This window comes from Engystomops pustulosus, chromosome 10, assembly GCF_040894005.1.
Source record: "Engystomops pustulosus chromosome 10, aEngPut4.maternal, whole genome shotgun sequence".
NCBI classification, from domain to species: domain Eukaryota; kingdom Metazoa; phylum Chordata; class Amphibia; order Anura; family Leptodactylidae; genus Engystomops; species Engystomops pustulosus.
Window position 1 is genome coordinate 11639616 of NC_092420.1, and position 24951 is coordinate 11664566.

A 24951-nucleotide genomic window follows, 5' to 3' on the forward strand; every position below is an offset into this window, starting at 1 on the left:
GAAAAACTGAAACAGCGCCACACATGTCCATAGGCCGTGTCTGGTATTACATCTCAACTCCAATGACATGATGGTTCTGAGGTGCAATACCAGACACAGCCAGGGTGTAGGTGTGGCGCTGTGTTAATTCTATCTTTAGTAACATACATTTTCTCAGGTTCCACAATCATCCGCCTTAGTTATCAGGTTTGGGACCCCGCAGACTCCTGGCAGACGTGGTTGGAGAACGGCTTCATCTCTGCCGCTAAATATTTCACTGTTGTTTTATCCAGAATTCCAGAGCTGTCTGCAAAAACAACATACGGCATTTCCCACATGCCATACGCCGTATGCACGGCCTGCGAGGCGGAACGTGCTGGAGTACACTGAGGTGCTGCTACACGGGCCCCTAGAAGGTACACAGGGCCCCCCACCTACTAGGCCATGTGTATCCCCGCCATGGCCAGGCTGGAGAGTATATAACCTTATGTTCTCCATTACATAACGTTTTTATAGCCTGTTGCATGCTCCGGCTCCTTGTTTCCATGGTTACCACATCCGCGGTGACATCTCATCCGTACAGCCGACATTTACATTGCAGTTTGAGTTTAATGGGAAAAACCTACTAAATCCCCTACTAACACATTGGGGCTCATTTACTTACCTGGTCCTGTCGCGATCCCCGATTCGGACGGTCCGATGAAGATGAAGTCCGGCGCGATTCACGTAGCTCGTGCGCCCGATATCCTGCATGTGTCGCTTCCCCGCTCAGGTCCCCGGAGTTCACCTTTTTCTTCCTGGTGTATGTAAGTGATAACAATTCGAAATGTTAAATCCCGCGCTCAGTCTGTATCACTCGGGTTGTCTGATGGCCACGCCCCCTGATTTGTGTTGCGTGCAAGCCGGCGCCGATGCGCCAAAATCCGATTGCGTGCGCCAAAAACCCCTGTTAAATGTGACGAAAATGCAGACCCTTAGTAAATTTGCACCTATTGTTGGGATGAGAGTGTACAGACCACAAGGGGTAGTTACATTGGTTCATGTGGGAGCTATGCAGCCCCTTGCAGATAGGGGGTGCTATTCAGAAGGTTCCCTTCCCCTGCACCGTTGCGATGAGAGCTGAGGATGGACCACACATTCATAAAGGCGTAACGTAGTTGTGTCAGGAGCTTCCTATATAGCCAAAAGCCGCTCAGTGCTCCGCAATTATATTCCAGGAATAAAGCTTTTATGAGAGCATAGGGGCAGTGTCTTCACACTGCTGTGCTCTGTGCTCTCTACAGCCAGTGATGGGTATTGTCCCTTGAGAGATCTGTAATCATAACGTTTTGTATGTTGTTAGTAGCAGCAGTACTGTGAAATATGGATTTATATTCTAGGATTGTAGGTTCTCCAAATGCACTGGGAGCATATCCTCACACTGCTGTGCTCTGTGCTATCTTCAACCTTTGTTAGGTATTGTCCCTGGAGAGATGTGTAATCATACCATTGTATATGTTGTTAATAGCAGCAGGACTCTGACTAAAGATTTATATTCCAGGATTGTAGATTCTATATGGGCACTGTCCTCACACTGCTGTGTTCCTAGCACTCTGTAGTGTGCTTCATAACCCCTCCCTACTACTATGCGAAAAGTATTCTGATTGACTCCTACAGCAGACATGTACATGGATGTTGCTGTGAAGCTGTCCAATACAGAAAGCTCAGAGCACAGCAGTGTGAGGACACACCATCAGAGCAAATAGTAGAATCCTGGAATACAAATCCATATTTCACAGTCCTGCTGCTACTAGCAATATACACAAATGTATGATTACACATCTTTACTTAGGGACAAAACCTAATACTGACTGCAGAGAGCACAGAGCAGAGCAGTGTGAGGACATACCCAAGGTGCACTTGGAGAAGCTACAATCCTGGAATATAAATCCATATTCCACCGTCCTGATGCTACTAACAACATACACAAAGGTCTGATTACACATCTCTCCAGGGACAATACCTTACACTGGCTACAGAGAGCACAGAGCACAGCAGTGTGAGGAAATACCCTAAGAAACACTTGGAGAAACTCCAATACTGGAATATAAATCCATATGTTACAGTCCTGCTGCTACTAGCAACATAATCAAAAGTATTATTACACATCCCTCCTGGACTGCTACTAACACTGCTGTGCACTTTTCCATGGTTATAGCTAGTGACATATTAGGAATGTATTAGGACTTATAGTTCAGCTTTCCTTAGTATGAAGGGGTTAAGCTAGTGTGTGTTTATGCTCTTCACACGGCATAGAGGGTAGTGGGCGCATGTGATGCCTACACGCCGCTCCGGCCGCTACCATTGGCTGCGGACTCAGCGGCAGCGCCAGGATATCACACAATGAGACCTTTTATCTCCCCCAGCGTTTTCACTCTAACAGCAGAAATCTGAGTTGCAAAAAAACAAAAAAAATCCAATAGTCGTCCGGTCGGCGTCATGGGAAGCTGCAGAACCACTTAACCGTAAGTTGTGTAAAATCCATATTGTTGCGGCTAATGGGGGGTCATCTGCTGCGTCCGCCCATCGGAATAACAGTGTGTAATGGGAGGTTCACCTTGAGGGAACCCAGAGACCAGGTCAAGGTCATGTGTGTTTATAGTCTGGGACAAGACCGGTCTGTAGCTTTTATTGTCATATAGAGCAAGACGGGCAGCGTTACTCACTCAATGCACCTATATATGTCACACAGTCCCGGCACAACACAACTGATCGCTATCAGAGAATCACAACAGAATAGAATTCCAGAACAACAGTGAACACTGACACCCAAAACATCCATAACAAAGTTATTTTGTTGGCCGTCACTATAGATCTTCTGACAAGCCACTCATCACTTGGGATGTGACCTCCGTGGCTCACAAAAGGGTTAACAATGGCGTGTGACAATTTCAAGAATTCTGACTATTCATAAAGGAGGGGTCTGCCCTTAGTTTATGCTCGTATCCACCAAGGAATAACACGTCCGGAGCGTCTTTCCTATGCTCCATGTCTTGTGTTGTCCCTCTGTTATTCCTCCTGGAAATGTATGGATCAGCTGACAATTCGGTGACACTCTTGTATGTCCCTATGCCCCTCCCCTTTGTCAAAGTCGGACAACTCTAAGAGGCATCTCTAGTAGTCAACAATCTCTCCCCCAGAGGTACAATACCCAAAATCAGTCCTATGGGTGTAGACCTTCGCTTCATTCAAACCCCACACTAGTGACCTGGAATAAGTGGGCATTCTCCAGTGTGGCTGATAACAGAGAGCCGTTGCTCAGGACAGCCCATTAGCCTATGATATATGATTAGCAGGTCCTCCTGACTGGTGTTATTCTTCCCGCGCCTTCGGAATATCCCTTTCCTACAGAATGTGTGTTTATCTTTAAGTACAATTCCCAGAAATAGGAAAGGTCTTAACCAAAACACCGCGCAGAAAGAAGGAAACGTTAGCGAATTTCAAAGGGGAAATGAGAGGTGGCGACTACCAAGTGGTGAGAAATATTATCTGCCGGGTAAAGTTTTTGGAGTGATGGGACTAGAAATGGTTCTAACACACGGTGCGTCCGTCTGGAAATAATCCTGGGGAATGGATTGGGTTTTATTATTTTAGGGGATGCGCTCACAGAACAATCCGTGGTTCATGGAAGGGTCCTCCAAGGATTGTGTCATTGACACCTCCAGCTGTAAAATGTGTTAGAAACCAGGCAGCAAGTGTTGTATTTTCCTACAGCGCCTCCGCAGGGCACATAGGTTATTACACCATGGACATTGAGGTCCTTAAGGTGACTGTGTAGTGTATGGATGCGCCAGGTCCTCCTGTGTAGATGAAGAAGGGTCAATAAATGGGTGATGCATTTTTTATTTCCTACAATGTCCTCTTTGCCACGGCATTGACCACCTAGAAAACCTCAATCAATGCCAACCAATGTGCCTACTGGTTAACACACTTGTAGTTTCCTCATAGATAATATAGACACAATGACACAATCTCCATAAGCGTGCATGAGCGCTGAAGGTCTTGGCTCGCGGTTTTGTGTTGATATTAGCTATTAATAGTAACCTTTGCATTTCTTTTGTGTGACAGGTCTCCTGGGTGTATCCGTCTACGTGGAACCAGCCATAGTGGGACAGTAGAAGAATGAGATAATAACGAACATAAAAATGGCCGTCTGTCTACAACTTACGGGGTGGATATTTTTGGCCACCTTGGCTGTCGAGTCGTCTCCTTCTGATGGGCAAATTAACTATGAGCTTACGAAGGACAATTCCTTGGGGAATTTCCCTGAGGAAACCTCAAGAGGGACTTTAGAAGCACCAAAGGTGGAGATTACTAACACCCCCACGTGGACATCAAGGAATAATGAAGATGTAATAATCAGTAAACCTCCTGGGAAGACGTCTGGATCTTTGATATCAACAGCTACTTTTATGGCGGAGGAGGACAATCCAGAAAAAAACTTAAATAAATCTCCATATGAAACTAATAAGGACCCAGATGACTTTCAAACATACAATAAGATGTCCTCAGGAGAACAATATCCTACCATCTCAAAGGTCTTGGAAGATGAGAGAGAGAATGGGACCGAAAAGAGAATTCCACACGAGGAAGACATGACCCTCATGAGGCCTTCTTCTCACATGGTAGAATATGATACGGAACTCCAGAACGACGTGGAGAGAGGTCATATCCAAGAGAACGACATCAAAACGCTGACCACAGTCCGTCCTACCGTCTCCACCATAACACTGATATCTATAGCCATGGGGGAAGATGATGGATCTTTTACGCCAATCCAAAAACTTCAAATAGACAGCGGAGATAAGCAAGTGACAGAAGAACTTCTACATAATAGCCTAGAGTCTCGCGACGACCTTACCACTTCACCAGGTCCAAAAGTCACCATAGAGGAAAACTTTCTGGACGACAATACAATACCAAAGGTCCACGGTGTGCAACCCACAGAGAGATACCGGGCTGCATTCAGGACCACAGATGGATACTCCACCCTGCAAGACACCAGGCCGGAGAGTAACGAAGTTATATCTGCTGACATTGAGTTTCCTCAAGATGATGGTGTACATTATCAGAAGGACGGTAACACAGTCTTTGAAGAGCTAGTGACTCTAGGAAACGAGACAGAAGGTCCATATTTGTCTCCTGATGCCCAGTCCAAGGAAATTGTAGATGTGGTTGCTGAAGTTAGTGACGTAGACCTGTCCACAGAGCCGCCTAGCCAGCCACCACCCTCAACACAAGCTCCCACATTACCTCCTTATGTTATGGAGAATGACCTTCTTCAGGCGACAATGGATGTCGGAGATCACGTGTCCATGGAGGCAAAAGCAAGAACAGAAACTGAGAGGATTTTATTAAACGGAGGAGGTAAAAGTGTAAAGTCAACTGATGTCTTTCCCGTTTCTTCTCCAAAGACCGGCCTAGAAGACGTGATGCTGACATCTTCACCAACTCATGAAACGCCGACACCAGCGATGCAAGTGTTTGGGAAAAGTGAGTAGATATTGGGTAAATGATCTGGTCCCAAAATAACTGCATTGACTTCTGGGTTATTTGTAGACATATCTTTACTATACATCATCAATATTTTAGCTTAGAAAACCCATTTAATTCAGAAGTCTCATATAAGATATAGTAATATGTGTGTTCCAAAACAGAGAACACCTTTAAAGTGACTTTCCAGGCCTCAAAATATGTAGTTATGGACACTTTTTAGCTAAGTTCCACTAAACATAGCCATAGATAGTGACTTCAGTTTAGTTACAGTGTCTACAGGGAGTCTGTGGTAGTCTGAGACACGCCCCCTGTATCCTCCTGCAGCTCTGCCTCCTTAGATTGGCTCCTCTGGATAAACACTAGCTCACCAGTAAGTCAGTGCAAAGAGAGCTGAAAACTTACAGAACTAATCCAAACTTTTCTGTCACCTTATAGATAAAGCTTATGATGCGGAGAGACCCTCCGCACAGCCCGGAAAAGTTATCCCGCTTACACAAAGAAACCCACTTATTGGAAGTGCACCCCCCAGCCTTGTCCTGTCTACAACATGGAGGACACCAGTCACGAAGCAGCAAGGTGAGATGTTAACCCTTTATATAAAGCCGCGCTCAGTATATGGCTGTCATATCCGGAGAGATTCCTGGGAGCGCTCCGCACGCCGTTCCATTGTCTCACTGGAAAACCTGCTTCCAATTAGGAATCTGCTGGAGAATAGATCAAAATATCATGTAATCGAAACCTTCAGAGCAGCTAAGCAGGAAAATAAATAGACAACTAAAAATGGATGGATTTCACATTGTATAACGCGGGGGACATAAAGAAGCCTGTGTGTGCACATGTGATGAACAGCGCCAATACTGAATGACCCCCCTCATGTGATTGGTGCTTCTCCAATACTGAATGACCCCCCTCATGTGATTGGTGCTTCTCCAATACTGAATGACCCCCCTCATGTGATTGGTGCTGCCCCAATACTGAATGACCCCCTCATGTGATTGGTGCTGCCCTATGACCCCTGGAAGTTTATTAGCTGATACTAGCGTTGACCTTGTATATTCTCTGGAGGGCGTGTCTCTGTGTGCTTTATGCACCGCCCCCTTGGCTAACATGATTTATTTCACCTATAACCTTCCAGTGGTCCTATCTTTTGAATGGCTGGAAAGATTTTAGAAAAATTAACCCCAAATGAATCAGGAGAACGGTGGCAATCACGTGGCATGTGGTGTTTTGTGTGTCTGGTGAATGACCACGTAGCTTCCTATTGGTTGTGCTAGAAAAAATGATATTTGTTTCTGGTGGAGAGTTTATTTGCATCATTTTCCCAGAATGCCCTGCCTGTACACCAGGTAGATCTCCACAAGATAGTAAGAGTGGCAAGTGTATGAAGACCCCTACAGGGCGGGGGTCCTAGATATAACCTGACAGCTGCACCTCATGAATTCACTCAGTAATGGGGCGTGAAGTTTGTGGCCGGGACGAGCGGAAAGACAAAGAACACGAGACGTCTGACGACTGGTTTTCATTCTCTCCGTGATGAGGGGCTGCATACATAAAGTGGGCTGTAACAAGAAACAGATGGACGGGGCGAGGTGGGGGCTGGGCTTTCCCGGTAATCTTTTCCTTCTGGGGGATCGCCAGCACTCCTCTCTGTGCTCCGCTTATAGTGCGAAGGGTTAGATATGTTATAAAAAAATAACCAAGGAAAAGCTCAAACATCTTGAGACCCCCCACTATGCCCCCCACTATGACCTAGACTGGAGGGTCAGCCACCAGAGAGACCCTCCCTATGGCAAACCCTGGCCACCTATCCACTGTATTATTGTCATATTGATGACCTGGTCTTAAAGGAAATCTACCATTAAATCCATCCGGATAAACCAGGGACATTACTCATAGATCCAGACACCGGGGCTGTGGGAATCTTCTTATATTTTGTTATCCATGGCCTCCTTCCTTCTAAAATCAACTTTTAAAATCATGCTAATGAGCCTGAAGGACTCTGGGGGGTGTGGTCTGGTTTCTCCAGCTGTTACACTGTCTCCCCCTCCCCCTCCCTCTCCATGATGTAACCCACTGCAACAAGTTTCAGCGCGTAGTGGGAGGGGGGAAGTGCTCCTGCACAGTGTAACAGCACGTGAATAGGTTTCAGTGAAACCCATCTGGATTTGGCTCAATCCCCTGACATTGACGGCCATGATCAGGGCTCGCACTAGTGGCTGGTGTTGACTCTTTAAATGCTGCTTTTACAATCGTCAGCAGAACTTAAATGGTTGCTCTCACGTGCGTGTCCGCACTACTAAACATGGCCGAACCTGAATTCATATGGGTCCGCTCATTACTACTTTTGAAACAGAAGCACGGAGGGGCTCTGGTAACACCCCCAGGAGCTCTTTAGGTTCATTAGCATCATTTCAAAAGTTGATTCTAGAAGGAAGGAGGCCATGAATGACAAATATAAGAAGAATGCCACACTCACGGTGCCTGGAGCTATGAGTAAGTGTCGCTGGTAGAATTTGATGGTAGATTTCCTTTAAGATAAATAATCAATATCCAATCAGAGGGGGCCGATCAGCTAATAGGTGCCTCCTGTGCCGGCTCTTCAAAATGGTGGGAACTTGATGCAGAAACCTGCGTCCACCGTGTAGTGGCTCTGCCAAGGTACTGCAGTTTAGCTCCGATTAACCCCCGGTGACCTAAGGATTTGTAATTCATATCAAAATCCCTAAAACCCCTGTAACCATTCAGTATGTAATACCACATTTTACCTGTAGTGGCCACTGCAGGGACATCACGCAGCTGGCTGGAGGTGACAGGAGATGGCGATCAGTTGATCCATGTTACATATTTCTTATAAAGGGCCAGAATCTGGGTCCACATTTTAATACAGGGATCCTATAGATGGGTCAGTGAAGAGCAGTGAGACCGCAGCTCCACTTCAGTCTTACCTAAAGTATGTAACGATGATGATTGCGGTAATTCTGGACCCTGCAGATCTTTTAAGATGTCAAACAGAATTATAAAAAGAATAAAGCTCCATTTCCTGAGCTCTGGCCCAGATTCGGCGTCTCCAGGGTGGAAACACAGACAATTGAAAGAACACAGGAGGACTTTGTTACTGCAGAACTTGTGCAGGTGTCAGTTTGTTGCGATTCCAGAGTTTCTTCTGTAGGAAATGACTCAGAGCCTGGACGAGGGATGGGGCAAGACCCCCGGGAGGGAGACTGGGGCCCCGGCTGCAGGAATAAGGGGGGGAGCACTCGCTTAGCTTTCTGTGTCTCCATTACTTTCTTTACTTCAAGATTAATAGACTGATTCCACAACGTCACTGGGAAAACCATAGAGAACGGGGCTAGTGAATGTTCCTGGAAGGGCAAGATGGCCGTATTATTCAACGTCATGCTCAAACAGGGGGTCTTCTCCATTGTTTTAATCTGATGGGACCATGGAAAAGTGCAAAGCACTCACTGGAGAGATGTGTAATCATAACTTTGTGTATGTTGTTAGTAGCAGCAGGACTGTGAAATGCAGATTTATATTCCAGGGTTGTAGCTTCTCCAAGTGCACTATGGGAATGTGTCCTCACACTGCTGTGCTCTGTGCATTTTCTCTGGAGCCACTGTCCGGTGTTTTCCCTGGAGAGAAGTGTAATCAGACCTCTGTGTATGTTGTTAGTAGCAGCAGGACTGTGACATATGGGGCTCATTTACTAAGGGTCTCGCTGCTCATTTTTGACGGACAGTGCACCTCTTTCGGGGATTGCACGGCTTGCATAGGTATTTAACAAGCGTCTGCGCTGGGATTGTGGTGCACGTGATCCTTTTTTGGCGCAGCTGCGTTGGATTCCATGCGACACAATTTAGAGGACGTGCCATTGGACGATCCGACTGATTCGGATTGAATGCAGGATTCAAAACTTTCAAATTGTGTCGCAAGCCCAAGCACTTACATGCACCGGGAAGAAGAAGGTGAACTCCGGGGACCTGAGCGGGGAAGCGACACATGCAGGATATCAGGCGCACGATCTTAGTGAATCGAGGCACAGTGCATTATCGTCGGACAATGCACTTCTGTGAACTCTTTGGACCGGGTAAGTAGAGTTTTATTCTGGATTGTAGCTCCTCCGAGTACATTGGTGGAGTGTCCTCACACTGCTGTGCTCTTAGCCCTCTGCATTGAGCTTCTCCATAGTTCCTCCTATCAATCACTGATTTAGTTAGGAGATATAATCATTGTGGCCGTTTTGGTAACATGCTTCTGTAGCTCCTTACACGGTAGCCAAAAGAGGAATTGTTTTCCTTATCCCATCCTGGAAAACATATTTGCATATTTCCCAGAATCCCCCAGCGAAGTCTTACAGTGGCCACTTGGCTACGGGTCACAAATTCTCTTCTCCCATTTTATGACCTAGCAGATATTTCTATGGATAACCCCTTTAATTAGCACTTGGAATCTAAACATCTGGGATGAGAAAGTGTGTGCGGTGTAAGAGCGTCTTCATCCGAACTCGGAAGACGATTCCATCTCAGCGCTTTGTTTTCAATAGGAAGCAGCAAATTACCGCCATCATCTTATTATAGCGCAGCATCTGGCGGCGACTGGTTCACATCTCTGCATATGATCGGCGTTAGCCTCTCTGGACAAATAAACCCACAACCCAAAGATGAATTTCCTAAATATGAAACAGATGTCAAGTATAAGATGGCTGCGGGGCGTCCGTCATCAAACACATACGCGGCTCCCTGACCCCGGTGTCGCTGAGGGCTCAGTATAGATTATAGCACAGCGGTGCCAGGATATTGGGTTTCCTTGCATCAGGCAAACATCTGCAGTTTCATCAAGAACAATACATGTAAAATATCATCTGTCACCATTATGAATTCTCACTATAACACGGGGCTGTCCGATTGTAGGGTAGCGCCAAGGGTGGGCTTACTGCATCCCAGGACAATGCCCCTTTCCATGGCCTAGAATAGATTATCAATATCAGATTGCTTTGGGTCTGGACCCCCCACCTAGTGGTTGTGGTGTTCTACAGGGTCCTGGTTCCAATTCCCAACTAGAAACTAAAAGATCAAGAGAAAGGGGGTCCCGCTGTACCCACAAAATTGGAGCAGATGGTTTTGCATTAATTCTCTATTGGACTGCCAGGGATAGCTGGGTGCTGTACTAACCCCATGGAATTAAATGGAGCTGCTGCATGGATGACCTGGTACTTCATTCACATGTCTATACAAGGGACCATGATTCTTGTGATCAGTGGGGTCCCATAGGTCGGATCCCCAATCAACAAGATATCCTCTAAGGTAGGGGGTGTCAAACTAATTTTCATTGGGGGTCACATCAGCCTGGTGGTTGCCTTAAAAGGACAGAATGTAATTTTATTACTGTATAGTTGCATCTAATCAAGCTGTTATCCAATCAGGCATTTCAGCGCAACCACAAAGCTGAACATATATATTGTTATATATCCAGAGACACAGGCATGGTCAGTATGTGCCCCTATAGCAGCCAATAGTCACAGTGTCAACCAGTAGCCAATTGTGTCAGTCCCCCAATAGTCACAGTGCTCCACTCCGGTCTGCGGTAGCCAATAGTCCCAGCGCTCCACAGTAGCCAAAAGTCACAGCTGGAGAAAAGGTACAGTAATGGCCTCCTCTACCCACCAGTGTATATGCCACTGTGGGCAAAATATAAACATTTACTCACTTTTTCCCTCTCCCATGAATTAGCAGTAGTCTTCTTCTCTTCTTCTTCGTATGGCGGCCGTATGCGACTCTGAAACTGGCAGATGACATCATCACATCTGCCGGCTTCATAGCCATGTACAGCCACCGCGCAGAGGTGAAGAGAAGAAGACTGCTGCTGCCCTCTGCTCTCCTGACTAGCACAACATAGGACCATGGAGACGTTCTGGGTAACACAAGGGTATGGGGTGTTATGGGGTGCTCCAGACGGTTTAAGGGGATTGTAAGAATACATAAGCAGGGTTGTAGCTACAGAGAATGGAAGGCAAAGTCGTCCCTTAACATTAGAAGAATCTTGGGCAGTGCCGTAAGAAGTCCACTGGACCCTAGGACAAAATTCCTAACGGTCCGCCCTCAATTTATACCCAAAAGTCCCAATACAAAATAAGTGATTCCCAACAGTAAACGCTGTAACAGAAAATAGCGCCAAACAAACAGCACTTTTTTGCTATTAAGCAAGTGAAACTTTACTAAGGGTCCCGTGGCCTCATTTTCGTTGGGTGTTCCGACGTTTTCGGGGATCATGCTGCTGGGACAGGGATTAAGAAAGAGATTGTGTCGCACGCAATCGGATTTTGGTGCATCGGTGCCGGTTTTCATGCAACAGGAATCCGGAGGCGGGCCGTCGGACGATCCAACGTATTCGGACTGAGCTCGGGATTTAACTTTAAATTTGTGTCACAAGATCAAGCACTTACATGCACCAGGAAGTAGATGGTGAACTCCGGGGACCTGAGCGGGGAAGCAGGATATCGGGCGCAAGATCTTAGTGAATAGCGACAGAGTTCATTCTCGTCAGACACTCCGGATTGGGGAACGCACTGGGTAAGTAAATGTGCCCCATTATATACAGGCGAGCACATCAAATTTTTTCAATCTATAAAGAACTAATAAAACCTATATAATTATTTTATGCCTGTGATCATACCAACTCAGAGAATAAAGGGGAGGTGTAATTTGGAGAGCACATGGCAAGCTGTAAAAACAGAGCCCACAAGAAAATTCCCACAAATGGGTTTTTCTTGTCAATTTCACCATATTTAGAAATACTGCTCTGTGCATGGAAAAATATGAATCTTTAAAGCATAGGAGCAAAATATGCAAACACAAAAACCAAAAACGGTCATCGGTTGATGCTTCCATTCTTAGTCAGAACCTTTTTTTGCATGGGCCCAATTTTTTGCCCCTTCTCTTATTATGTGCCCCTTTTCTTGCTTCCCAGGAGAGAGGGAGCAAGAAAAATGGCAGGTAATAAGTGGAGGGGCAACAAAAGGTTCACTTAGGAAGAAAAGTTCTTGCAGCCCTGCAATAGGAAGCCGGAGCGGAGGCAGGTATAGCCGGCATAATCGTGAAAGAAGGGCCTGGGCTGCGGATCAATCAGCTGTGGCACGGCCTCTTCTCTTCTGGCGGGTCTAGACGCAGTCGCACCCCCTGCAACCACGATCGTTAAGCCCGTTTCAATGTTAATCCCCCCCCATCTTCGCCGTATCCTTATGTTTATGAATAATTTTTTGAGCAATCACCATCACAGGATCCTGATCATCATGATGACGTTGTAAATGGAAAACAGCTTTAGAAAGCCGACACAGAAAAACAGAGCCACGTTTATGTTATGAATTATGGAGCCTAGCAATCCCCAATCAAGTCATATTCGGCTCCACCAGAGGAATTAATGGCTCGGATTTACCACTTAAAGGGACGGGTCTCTGCCTATTAAGACGCTGATTACAGAGCGCTGTACAGTCAGGGTCACTGCAGATGTCAGGAAACATGAACCGTAACATACGAAGAGTACAATAGGTCATTAATGCTGGGAAATAATCAGAAAGAAATGCTGAAACATGGAACCAAGATATAAAGGGAAAGATTCATTCTACTCAGATACCAAGTGATTTAAAGGCACACAAATTAACCATAGTTTGCTGACTATAGTAATATTATTATTATTATTGAGCAGTGAACTCATGAGCTCCTCCTAGTGGTGGCAGGAGACAACAAAAATAGTAACAAGACTTTCATATGTGGATGTACCATAAATGGATACTCATTTAAGGTATCTTACCACCCACCATGGTGTGAGGTGCTGGTTTGGGGATATTACAGAGTAATAGAGTGATGTAGATTGTAGGATTGTGTAGAAATTCCAGTACATCTCTTAATTTGCTTTGTCATTGCCAGTTTTACAACTATAAGAAACCAAACAAACTTTTATCAAGTGGTTCTTGTCCTTGTAAAGCGCCGTGGTCTATTAATTCAGGAAACTAGTCTTGTCCATGGATCTCCACCTGTGAAAAGATGACTAGAGTTTCCATCACATTGTAGATTTTTAGTAAATTCAGTGTTTTTCGCTTTCTTTATCAGGTGTATGTAGTTAGGGGGTTTGAAGTCCAATGTTCTTTTTTATTAGTCCTTTTGATGGTTATATAATGCTGGTGTATTACTTCAGGCTAAACATCTTGCTATTCATTTCACTTAATGGAATTCAAAGTCCCATCACCTCTTCCAATGTTATCTGCGGAGACATTGTGCAGCACATAGTAGCATTCAGGGTTGTGTTTACTCAAGGCAAAAATTCATTCATCCCTCGCTGGATTTTATTATTACAAAGTGTCTGTTCCAACTTGCCCCGGGTCCCGCGTACATGCTGTACAGTCAAAACAGCCGAGTATGAATTGACAATCAGCGGCTGAAGGCTTGGAATGTAGAAGACAGTAGGCAGCGCTGTAGGACGGAGGCTACTCAATATGCTAATGTATTATCAACCAAACCCTACTGGCCCTACCCTGACTGCACTGCTGAAAGCCAATGACAAGTGTGCATAGAGCGGCCTAGATCGGTGGTGAGAAGGAATATGGTTTGTGGTCCCCTTAACAATGGTCCAGTTGTCCAGTTACAGTGATGCGGGTCAAGGGGTGGGAAATATCTGCCTCTAGGTGGACATCCAGTTCTTTAAGTTGATTTGTTAAAAGCAAGAAAAGTGGGTAATGGTAAAAATCTTAATGTGACACAGCCCAACGAATGTGATGGTGACAAAGGGGTTAAAGGATCTCCAAAATTACATTATTGATGACAGCCCAAGTTAACTCAATCTATTATCACAAGTAATTCCATTGAAGGAGTGCCGATGGTAAGACATAAGATGGACCCTAGCACTCCTAACTAGAGCGGACCTGTAGTTTCAGTTCGGGTTTGGCCGTGCGGACTGGACGTATTGCCAGATTGCCGGCTCAATTGCCAAACCAGTAAAATGACACCTCTTACTACTAGCCACAATTGGCCAGGGTATATAGTAGTAGGGGCTTCAATTTGGGGTGTCAATGTGACTCATTGGCTGTTTGGCAACCAATCCGGCAATACCTTGCACGTCCGAACCCAAACTGAAACCCTGGTTCCGCTCATCTCTACTCCTAACCTTTTAGACACCACTGTTGGTATTGAAAGGATCAAGCGGTCGTGATCCTACTCTGTAAAGCACTACTTTACAACCTGTGACTCTCCAAAGGTTGACCATTAGACATCCGACAACTGATGGGATTTGTAGTTCTCTGCTGGATTTCCACAGCCTTTAGATCGCAAGAGAAGATCTGTCAATGATTTCCGTGTGTTCCTCTTCTCCGTCTTTTAATAACAACAATTGCATAACTGTCTGGCGGAGCAGAAGGATATCTCCAGCCAAGGTATTCTGTATCCTCTCCAGCTCGACCGAGGTTCCCAGCCTGCCGATGGGAAAATCACCAGCTGCAAATGTGTCGCAACCCCCACGCCGGCCCGGAATATTGATTAATGTCACATCTTGTTAGGATTTTACTATTGAATAACAGATTGATGGAAAACAGTGGCTCTGGAAAGCCGACTTCTCTGTCTGGATTTTAGCTTTAATGGAAACGAAAAACCATATTATATCATTTTTATTTTATAATTTATTGCGTGTTTAGAGTCAATCATAGATTATGTAGATCACGCTCCTGCTGACCATATACATGTATTGGTATCTCCTCCCACCATATTACCAAGGGTTGGCTTGGACAACTGTGCATTGAGTTGACTTAATACATGCGGTAGGGCATTTTTTTTAAGGACCAATCTATGGCAACCTATAATGGTAAAGACTTTCCGAACCTGGGCACCACTTATTGGTCTCAAAGGAGACCAGAGATGAGCACCCAGAACATCACTGATCGAAACCTTACTATGGCCATAGCCACTGATTTCGTTTTGGACCAGGAGCCAAGATGGTGACATATGGAGTCACGAAACACAACCAATTCATGTGTGGTCCTGTCTAAACACATCAGTGTGCCATTATAGATCAGACCTATAGTCTATAGTCGAGTAGATATTTCTACCACACTTTAAGTTTGGATAACACATTTTACACCCGTCGCCAACATTCTTAATGTCCGCGCCATTTGCTTATCTTAGAAGAGGTGACAAGCAGATTACTAGGAGGACATTAAAGACCTTGTGACCACAATAATGTTCTGGCACGTTCCCTGCTCTTCCAACTCTTTGGTGATTATAACGGAGGGGATGGGATGAAGGAGCATCAAGTGACTTGGCCACGGGCTGGGAACCACATCACTCACTTCTTCCATAACACAAAACTCATTTCGTCTCTGGCTGAAAGCGTCATGCGTGGCCCCTGCAGAGACCCCGAGTCACCTTGTCAGCCCGACCCGAGCACAGTTTGACGTGAAGCATCTGTAGGAACATTTCCATCACCTCATCAAGAAGCTTCTTTCCTCTAAAGTATAACTTTGGTCTTTTCTACTCTGTAAATTGTGGAAAGGTTTAGTCTACTGTAGCCCACCCAAGTCAAAGAAGAAGAAAAAAATAATCAAAAACTATCAAAGAGCTCCCAAATGTCTCAGAATAGAGACTCAGGGCCATATGTTGGATTTCATAATGTTACTTAACACGAGCCAAAGAGATTGAGACCAAATACCAGAGATTATAAACCCTTCACATTTTGCCTTGTGATCAGACTACTGGTCTGAGGATAACAAAGGTACCGCACACTCTTATTACGTAAGTGTTAGGTGGAGCACATGTAGGATTCTTGGTTTTGGTGAAGGCCTGGGTCATCTCACATTGAAATAAATCTTAAAGTAAAATTAAAGCAATTCTGGTGTGGTCCGTGTTTCCATATCCTCCCATAAGACTACATCTTAGGCTAGAAATATAGGTTTTACCCGAAAGCCTATTCCTGTGAGCAGCAGTGTGGGCGCCCTCCATCTTCCAGTAATGGGGGTTGCATCATAGGCTTCACCGTTTTTGGATCTATAGGGTGGGTTGCCCTGTTGCTGGTGGTAGTGACCAACTCATGGTTCAGGGGCCACAATTTGGCCCTTCTAGGTTTTGTCACTTATTGGGGGAGATTTACTAATTGTGGCGCAAGGACGACTGTCGGCATCGGAGATCAGTCCCCGGAAAGCACAGCCCGATGTATTAAAGTGGTGCATGGCTGTTAGTAATTAATGGGTAGGCGGAACTAATCAGTCGTGCGCTAGAAAAATGAAGTATGCGCCCAAATCTTACATGGACTGCGCCTAAATTTTGCTCTCTGACCATTTTATTCCAGGTCTATTGTGTGCCTAAATTTGCGCCAAAAAAATGCAGACAAAATAAACATAAATGTGACGGCTAATGTGGAAAAGTGCCAAAAAAAAAGACGGAGGAGTCGGGATAGTCGGAAACATCTGTTCTTTCTGGCGCAAACTCATTATAAATGATCCGCAACAGTTCTGCGCCAAAAAAACCATTAAAATCCCGGCATTTTTTTGGCACAGATGCGATAATACATGTGCCCCATTGTGTACATTCACAGGTTACGTCCTCGGAACCTTTAGAGGTCACCCATTCGATTTTTACACAATTTCTCTCTGTGATGGAAACGTCTTGAGATCTTGAGAAGAAGCTGCGGCTGCACAGTGACGTCGCTGATCTTATTGTACATCACCCGTCCCCACCTAATCCCCATCAAATCCTGTTTACTTTTGCGGTGACCTGCAGATTGGATTGTAATGCCCTAGTACACAGCGATGAGCTCATCCCTGTGTGTGATGTGCTGTGCCCGGCCTCTATCCTAATGCCCAGCGCTCCCTGCCATCTGCCCAGCCATGCCCAACCAGGTCCAGGACAACATGAATCTGATGTCATAGTGAAATGTATTAATTGCCCTGCACTTCTATGCCAGGGTTTGGATTACCCTTGTGCTAGTGCATGTAATGACGAACCTTCCAGGACAGAAGCGTCCAATCATTATTTCACCCAAGGTTTGCAGAGAACATTAAATCATAACCTGCCCCTTCAACGTTACCCCCTATCTACTGAGTAACATGGGGTAACATGCAGATGAGTGGGGTCTGACCCCTGGAATCCCTACCGATCATTAATAACAGGGGTCCTGTTCCGCCTTCTAAATGGAGCCATTGTGGTGCATGTACCGTACCAGCATATTCATACTCTATGGTACTGCCAGAGTAGTTCTGGACTCCATGTATATGGACATCCCAACTAGGAGACCCAGAAAATCACCCCCATTCTTATACCTTATACTGTGGCCCAATAATGGAACAGCCCATGGGAAATAAATACTTCCAAAATGGTGCTGTCATCTATTTGACCTCTGGACCCATCATTGTGTAAAGGCCTCGGGCCAACAACAATGGTCCAGTCCAACCACGGTGGCCGCTGCTACAGGTATGGGCCATGTGATGTATCTATTAGGTCATATACAGGTGTATGGATCTATGAAAGCCCCGGGCTATAGAAATACTGGGATTAACCCACATAAAGCACATCACACGTCTACGTCCATCAGCTGTCACCAGACGTACCTGAATATTGCACTGTTTATACATTTTAGGATTAGCGCAAGGTATGTTACATCCAGCCCCATGGTAACAGCCCAAGATGGAAGTGGGGACACTAAACCCATGTGGATGAATCAGCCCCATAGCATAAGATGGGATGAAGTCACCTCTCGCTATGAATGAGGCTCATTGTACTCAGCGCCCCGCTATGACTACGAGGCCCAGGAATGCAGACGTCGCGCTCGTACATTATAGCCCTCTGACTATTACGGCTGTGATTGATTATAGCTCGCAGGAATATGCAGTTTCATGTCATTTATCACAAACATCACAAAAATCTTTTATTTGGAGAGGAGCTATTATCGCTAAATCCACACGGCCAGATGTCATAAATCCACTGTACACAAGAGGAATCGTCAGGAATACAGGCCTACTGCTGAGGTCTAATAGCAGAGACTGAGAGCTAGAAACAGCGCCATCCTTCTCTGTAGGTTGTACCTGGTATTGCAGATCAGCTAAATTTCAAGTTATCTATGGTTTTTGCTGAGTATTTGTTAACAAATTGATAACTGGGCAATCATCACCAGAAGGTAACTGGACAATGTCTGATGCCCCGACACATGCATGGACTTGCCACAAACTAGGAATTGGATGGGCCGAAGTTCGAGTGGATGGGCCGGGTGCTATTTTTTGCCTTGGGACTGCCCAGTATGTGTACATGAGGAGTAGCATAATTTACAGCCATTCAATGAGTGCAATTTTTAGCAGTCTTCCCCTCTGCTTTCTCTAATTTTAAGTTGTCTCCGAGCTGCTGGCTGGAGACTAGCTGCAATGATGTCTCCTATATACTACACACAGGAAGTAGAGGCAAATCTGCTCCTTAACTTGCTCTCACTAAGAAGCATTGGGGCTCATTTACTAAGGGTCCGAATCGAGTAATTTCGTCACGGTTCCCGACGATTTCTGATTTGCACCGAATTGCCCCGGGACTTAGGCGCACGCGATCGGATTTTGGCACATCGGTGCCGGCTTTCACGCAACAGAAATCAGGGGGGCGTGGCCATCAGACAACCCGACTGATTCGGAAAAACCACGGGATTTAAATAAGAATTTGTGTCGTTAGATCAGCACTTACAAGCACCGGGAAGAAGCAGGTGAACTCCGGCGAACCTCGGCGCAGCAGCGACACATGCTGGATATTGGGCGCACGACCTTAGTGAATCCCGGCAGAACCCGAATCAGCGTCGGAGAATGCGCCGCTGGATCGTGACTGGACCGGGTAAGTAAATCTACCCCATTATGTTATAGAGAAGCACCGACCTGTACTTTTTATAGACAAAAAAATCTCCAGAAACAAATATTTATATGTAAAAACCTTCATTTTGTATCTGTGTTCTTAGATTAAGCTTCTCACTTTTTGCTTTTTCAGATCCAGTGTCCTCAAACGGAACCAAGAAGAATGGACGCAGAGGAGAGATAAGAGTCACAACTCAGAGAGCCCTTCATCGTCCTCAACTCATCGATGTCCCAACCAACTACCCTTCCAAAAAGCCAACCTTGGACACTCCCATGTGCTCCAAAAACAGCGGCACTTGTGAATTTGTTGGAACCAACCAAACCCTACTGAGGTGGGATGACCTACAACGCACCCTGAGCTTTGCCTGGGATATGCACGTCTATGGCACTGCCACCCTCTTCTTGTTGTTATCACTAATTGCCCTCATCAACCTTATCGGATCTCCCATCCTTCGTGTGTCCTATCTTCCTTATGTCATTTTGGCCAATGCCCTCTTGTTCGTAATCGGAGTCTTACGGGGAGTGTACTTTCTTCTAGATCCCTATGGGACAAAGATGAAGATCACACAACCTATTGCCCTTGTACTGTACAATGTCACGTTCCCACTTATGCTTACGGCATTTGCCACTTTGGTATTGTTGGTTCTGAAGATTGCCCGTCTTCAAGTGCTACCCCCAAAATTCCAGAGCCTTGCCTTGCTGGCCGTCATAGCCGTCATTCATTTCATCGTCCTCCTGAGTGCCGATCTCCTCACCCATCTTCTCAATCCTTCCGTGAATATGGTTCTGCAGATCCTGTCCATTTCTTGGGGTATTTTTCTGATGGTTGGAAATTTTGTGGCATATTACCAGCTGAGGAAGAGTAGCAAAGAGATTGTGAATGAGACGCAACGTGTGTCGCCGAATGAAGATATTGTGGTGGTCCAAACCCAAGGAAGGAGCATCAAGTGCATGTTTACCTCTGCCAGAGTATTAGTAGTAGGCAGTATTTTCGGGCTTCTTTGCTGTGCTTTACAGGTATATGCAATATTGTGGCTGTATGGATTACTGGGCAGGAAAAATGAATTTTCCTGGTCCTGGTGGTTTCTACAATTCTGGTACAGAATTTTTGAGTTGGCTCTTTGCTTCTCCATGATCTTTGTAGCATCCCACAGCTTCTGCTTACAATGCAGTAGTAATGACCATACCTGCTGGTCAAAAATCATCAGCTACTTCTGCACCTACAAGAAAAGCGATGCTCCAGAATATCCAAACAACTGCTACGACTGGACCAACAACATTCAAGAAAGGATGGTCAACAATAACATCAGCAAAAGCCTCATCCGTAACCAAGCCGAGAACGTCCCTCTCCGAATCATCAAGGAAAACAATGAGACGAAGAGCAGTGCCAACAACGGGAACAATAGCCGGTCATCATCTCCACTCTTCAAACCGAAGCCTGAATCCATTTTTGGGCCCAAAGCTCATAACGTGACCATGGGGCGCTCTTACACCAGCATTTGTTTCGAGAAGGAGTCAATGCTTTCGCTTACAGATCTGGAGTTCCGACCGCCATCCCCTATAAATCTGAGCAGAAGCATTGACGAGGCGTTGTTCAGAGAACATCTGGTGAGGGACAGTATTTTCCTGGATTCCAGTCTCCAGTATCCTAGTTACCTGACCAGGCAGGATTCTTGCTCATCCTTGAAGGAAAGTTCTGCCTTGAACCAGACGGTAGACCCGCTCATTTCAGCCGACTTAAAGATGCGAAGATGCAGCAACCCCGACTACATGTACAGCGCGGCCAAGTGTAGCTCAACCACCGAGGCCGACTCTCCGAGCGAAAGCTTTCAGCACAGCAAAGAGCTTCCTCGCGATCAGACCACGGACGCGGTGGTGTCAGTGAGCTCCATGGACAGCGTCTCCAAGGGGTCAATCAAAATCAGCTGGAACCCTTGGCGTCACGGACTATCTTCTGTGGAAAGCCTTCCCCTGGAAGATACACCTTCCACCCAACTTCTTAAGCAAGGATCCCAACCTAGCATCGTGTCCAAGAGCAGCGAGCCTGAGAAAAGCCTCGGGAGGAGACTGATCGAAAGAAGTCAAACCACAGATTCCCACAGTATTGCCAGCGAGACCATTGAACTGTGAGCCAGTGTCTCCTCCACCACGGACTTGTCTTAAAGGGAAAGGTGCCTGTTCTGTTTCGTTTTTTTTTAAATAGGAAAGACAATTATACAAGGAGGAAACACCTTTAATCGTATTTTATATATACGATATGTTAAGCACACCGAGCGTTTTAGGAATCGCCGTATTTCTCCGTTTTGTTACAGAACTTTTTTTTCTTTTTTTAAATGTATTTATTTTGGGATTGCAAAGTGTGACTTCTTTCGCCAGAATCGTCCTCCGGATGACATCAGACGGACACACCCGTGACTCCCGTCTCATCACATTGTTTTATAAAAGCACTTAAAGGCAGAAACCTGTGAATTTCTGCCGGACTTAACCCTACGAAATAGTATTGTTTATTTTAAACCTAAAGGACTTAAAAAAGTGGTACTTTATGTCATTGGGTACGAGTTCAACCAGATGTTTCCGTGACAAGCATCCTGACCCCCCAAAAAATGTTCATTATCGACTGTGGTTCATGACAATCAGAAAAAATGGGTAGTAAAAACACTATAAAAAAAACAGGAAGTGATGACTACATTTGCATATACCGTATATACATACTGTAAATACACGCCAGGTTACGTCGCATGCCTATTGGTACATCTCAACCGCGATAGATCTGCCGGGTATACTTTTGGCTACACGTAGGGGGGAAGCATAACGTCCATGCGTGCAACAAACCCAATGTGGAAAGTTCTAGTTATGTTAGTTTACGTTCATCAAGTTGTATTATAGTTTTGTGACATTTTGAGGATTTTATTTTCCTTAAAGGGTAGTTCCACTTTCACAAAAACTTAGCCCAGACTTTGATGATCCCTGGGATGGTGGTGCCGTCTCTCCCAGTCAACAGGAAGTGAGTAGAAGCCCATCCCAGCTTCCTGTTTGCTTCTTAGCCAATGACAGTGGAGGAAGCCTAAAATATAACATAACAATATAATAAGATTCATACAGTAAAATAAAATTTGACTTCAGTTTACTTCAAACAAGACGGTGCCACGTTACACTACTTACTGGCTATGACCCAAAACTTAGAGGACCACCCCATGCCACACATTAAGAAAATATGTATAGACCACTGCCACTGAGGTTTTTAATAACCCCTTAAAATCCCTATTTCCCCCTAAAATCTGCCATCTAGAGAGAGTTGATACACATCCATAGATGGTTGGCAGATTCTACCTAGATTACTGATTCCTCACCTGGGCCAATCTACACCCATACGACTCCTACCGGCACATTTTATTACAGTATTAGGCAAGTTTAAGGAAATTCCTTCCTAAGTCTCCAGACGGCCTCTCCTTTCTGCCCAAATTGAGCTGGTGGTGTCATTGGTAGCTGTTGCCGGCCAACATCTGCCATAGATATACATCTTTTTAACAACAGGAAGTGAATGGAAGCCCCGCCCCTGCTTCCTGTTTGCTTTTCAACCAATGGCAGTACAGGAAGCTTGAAATATAGTAAGTATAGTAACAGACGTCTGGGGTCAGAACTCCACCCAGAAATTCTCTAACTCCTCCCTTATAGTCAAAGACAGACAGTCGCTGATTGACAACTTACCCAGAAGACTGCAGCAGTTTCATAACAACCACATTTTCAACACTGACAGTCATGGTCGCGACCTCCATTATCAATCTTTCTAAAAATAAACTTAGGTGGAGAACCCCTTTAAGATTTAGCCTACAGAACACTGTGAATGGGTGATGTAGTCATGTCGCACCTGGTCATTCTGCAGTATTTCCAGTTACCCAGTAGTATATAGGTCTCTGTACTCGTGGCTGTATATATGGCAGCACCCTGCGGCTATGGTTGCACCAGCAATCCCAGGACTTGATGGTCATTGCTGAATATAAAAGACCTTCCCCCGAGTCTGAGGGGAATCCGAGGCAGCTGAGGCATCGGGGGATGTGATAATGAAAGCTGTGACAATCGTGTCTCTGTATACCACTGCACAGGAGCCGTATCGCTATATACTGTAGTGTCGAGGCTCGGTAGGCGAGCCCATACAGTGTGCCAAATTACAACTGTACATACAATAAAAGTCGTATTAAAAACTGAATGTGTGATTGTTTGCCATGTGCCTCGTACTGGAAGTACGGCTTCTCACCCAGCTTTTCCAAGACTCTGAAAATGGATAGTTACATCACTGCAGCAACACAAAATACAGACTCAATCTCATGAACTGCGCTGCCACCTAGTGGTGGAGATGTGTATGGCACAACACTAGTCATATGATGTCACCAGCACAACCCTGGAGTTACTACTCTCCAAGAACAATTTTGCAACGTCCCTGCCAAAGGATTACAAACACGCTGCTTGCATCAGTTCACACGTCCTAATATTTCACCTGACTTAAAGGGATTAGCCATCAGGGAAGACCATGCAGCCAGTGTTATGTAATGTCCCTGGAGAGGTGTGTAATCATACACTTGTATATTTTGTATATGCAGCAGCAGGACTGTGAAATATGGATATATATTCTAGGATTGTATTGGGGGCGTGTCCTCGCACTGCTGTGCTCTGCGCTGTCTTCAGGCATTTTTGGGTATTGTCCCTGGAGAGATGTGTAATAATACCATTGTATATGTTATTAGTAGCAGCAGGACTGTGAAATATGGATTTATATTTCAGGATTGTATTGGGGGCGTGTCCTCACACTGCTGTGCTCTGCCCTGTCTTCAGCCAGAGTTAGTTATTGTCCCTGGAGAGATGTGTAAATAATACCATTGTATATGTTGTTAGTAGCAGCAGGACTGTGAAACAAAAAAAAATTAAATTCCAGATTGGAGCTTCTCCATGTGCGCTGGGGGCGTGTCCTTACACTGCTGTGCTCTGTGCTCTCTGCTGCCAGTGTTAGGTATGTCTTTGGAGAGATGTGTAAGCATTCATTTGTGTATGTTGTTAGTAGCAGCAGGACTGTGAAATCTAAATTTATATACCGGATTGTAGCTTCTAAGTGAACAGAGGACGTATACCAACACTGCTGTGCTATGTGCTCTTTGTATTTAACAACGCCACTTATATGAGTGAATACTGAAATATTTAGCCAGAAGCCTGTTACAACATTTACTATATATACTCGAGTATAAGCCGACCCAAGTATAAGCCGAGGCCCCTAATTTTACCACAAAAACCACAAAAAACTAGGCTTATACTCGAGTATATATGGTATTCATAATAAAAAGGGCTATAAGAGAAGTTAAAGCAGAGTGCTAAGAGCACAGCAGTGTGAGGACACGAGGACAAAGCTGTAATCCTGGAATATTAATCCAAAAATAACCACAGACTCCTAAATCTAAGCAAAAACATTCATCCGCTATTCAGAACTGTTCACACTGCTCTCCTCTGTGCTGCAAGGGGACCTGCAGGGACATGTGACCTTATAAGTGCAGGTCCTTCTATAGTTCAGGTCCTGAACAGCGGAGTTGTCACCT

The 24951-nt window shown here is 45.3% G+C and overlaps 1 protein-coding gene across 5 annotated transcripts in view; it reads left to right on the forward strand.

Moving 5' to 3' along the window:
* The window catches only part of PRRT3 (proline rich transmembrane protein 3), a 54686-nt gene extending 31110 nt beyond the window's left edge, over positions 1 to 23576 (forward strand). For 4 of the 5 annotated variants that reach the window (XM_072128752.1, XM_072128748.1, XM_072128750.1 and 1 more), the window contains 3 exons: positions 4087 to 5511; positions 5950 to 6090; positions 19503 to 23576. In XM_072128752.1, the coding sequence (XP_071984853.1) occupies positions 4164 to 5511; positions 5950 to 6090; positions 19503 to 21499 (3486 nt within the window). In that variant the 5' untranslated portion in view covers positions 4087 to 4163 and the 3' untranslated portion in view covers positions 21500 to 23576. Of the gene's footprint in view, positions 1 to 2364; positions 2484 to 4086; positions 5512 to 5949; positions 6091 to 19502 lie in introns of those variants that run through there. The other variant, XM_072128751.1, reaches the window with a different exon arrangement.
* The last annotated feature ends 1375 nt before the right edge of the window (positions 23577 to 24951 follow it).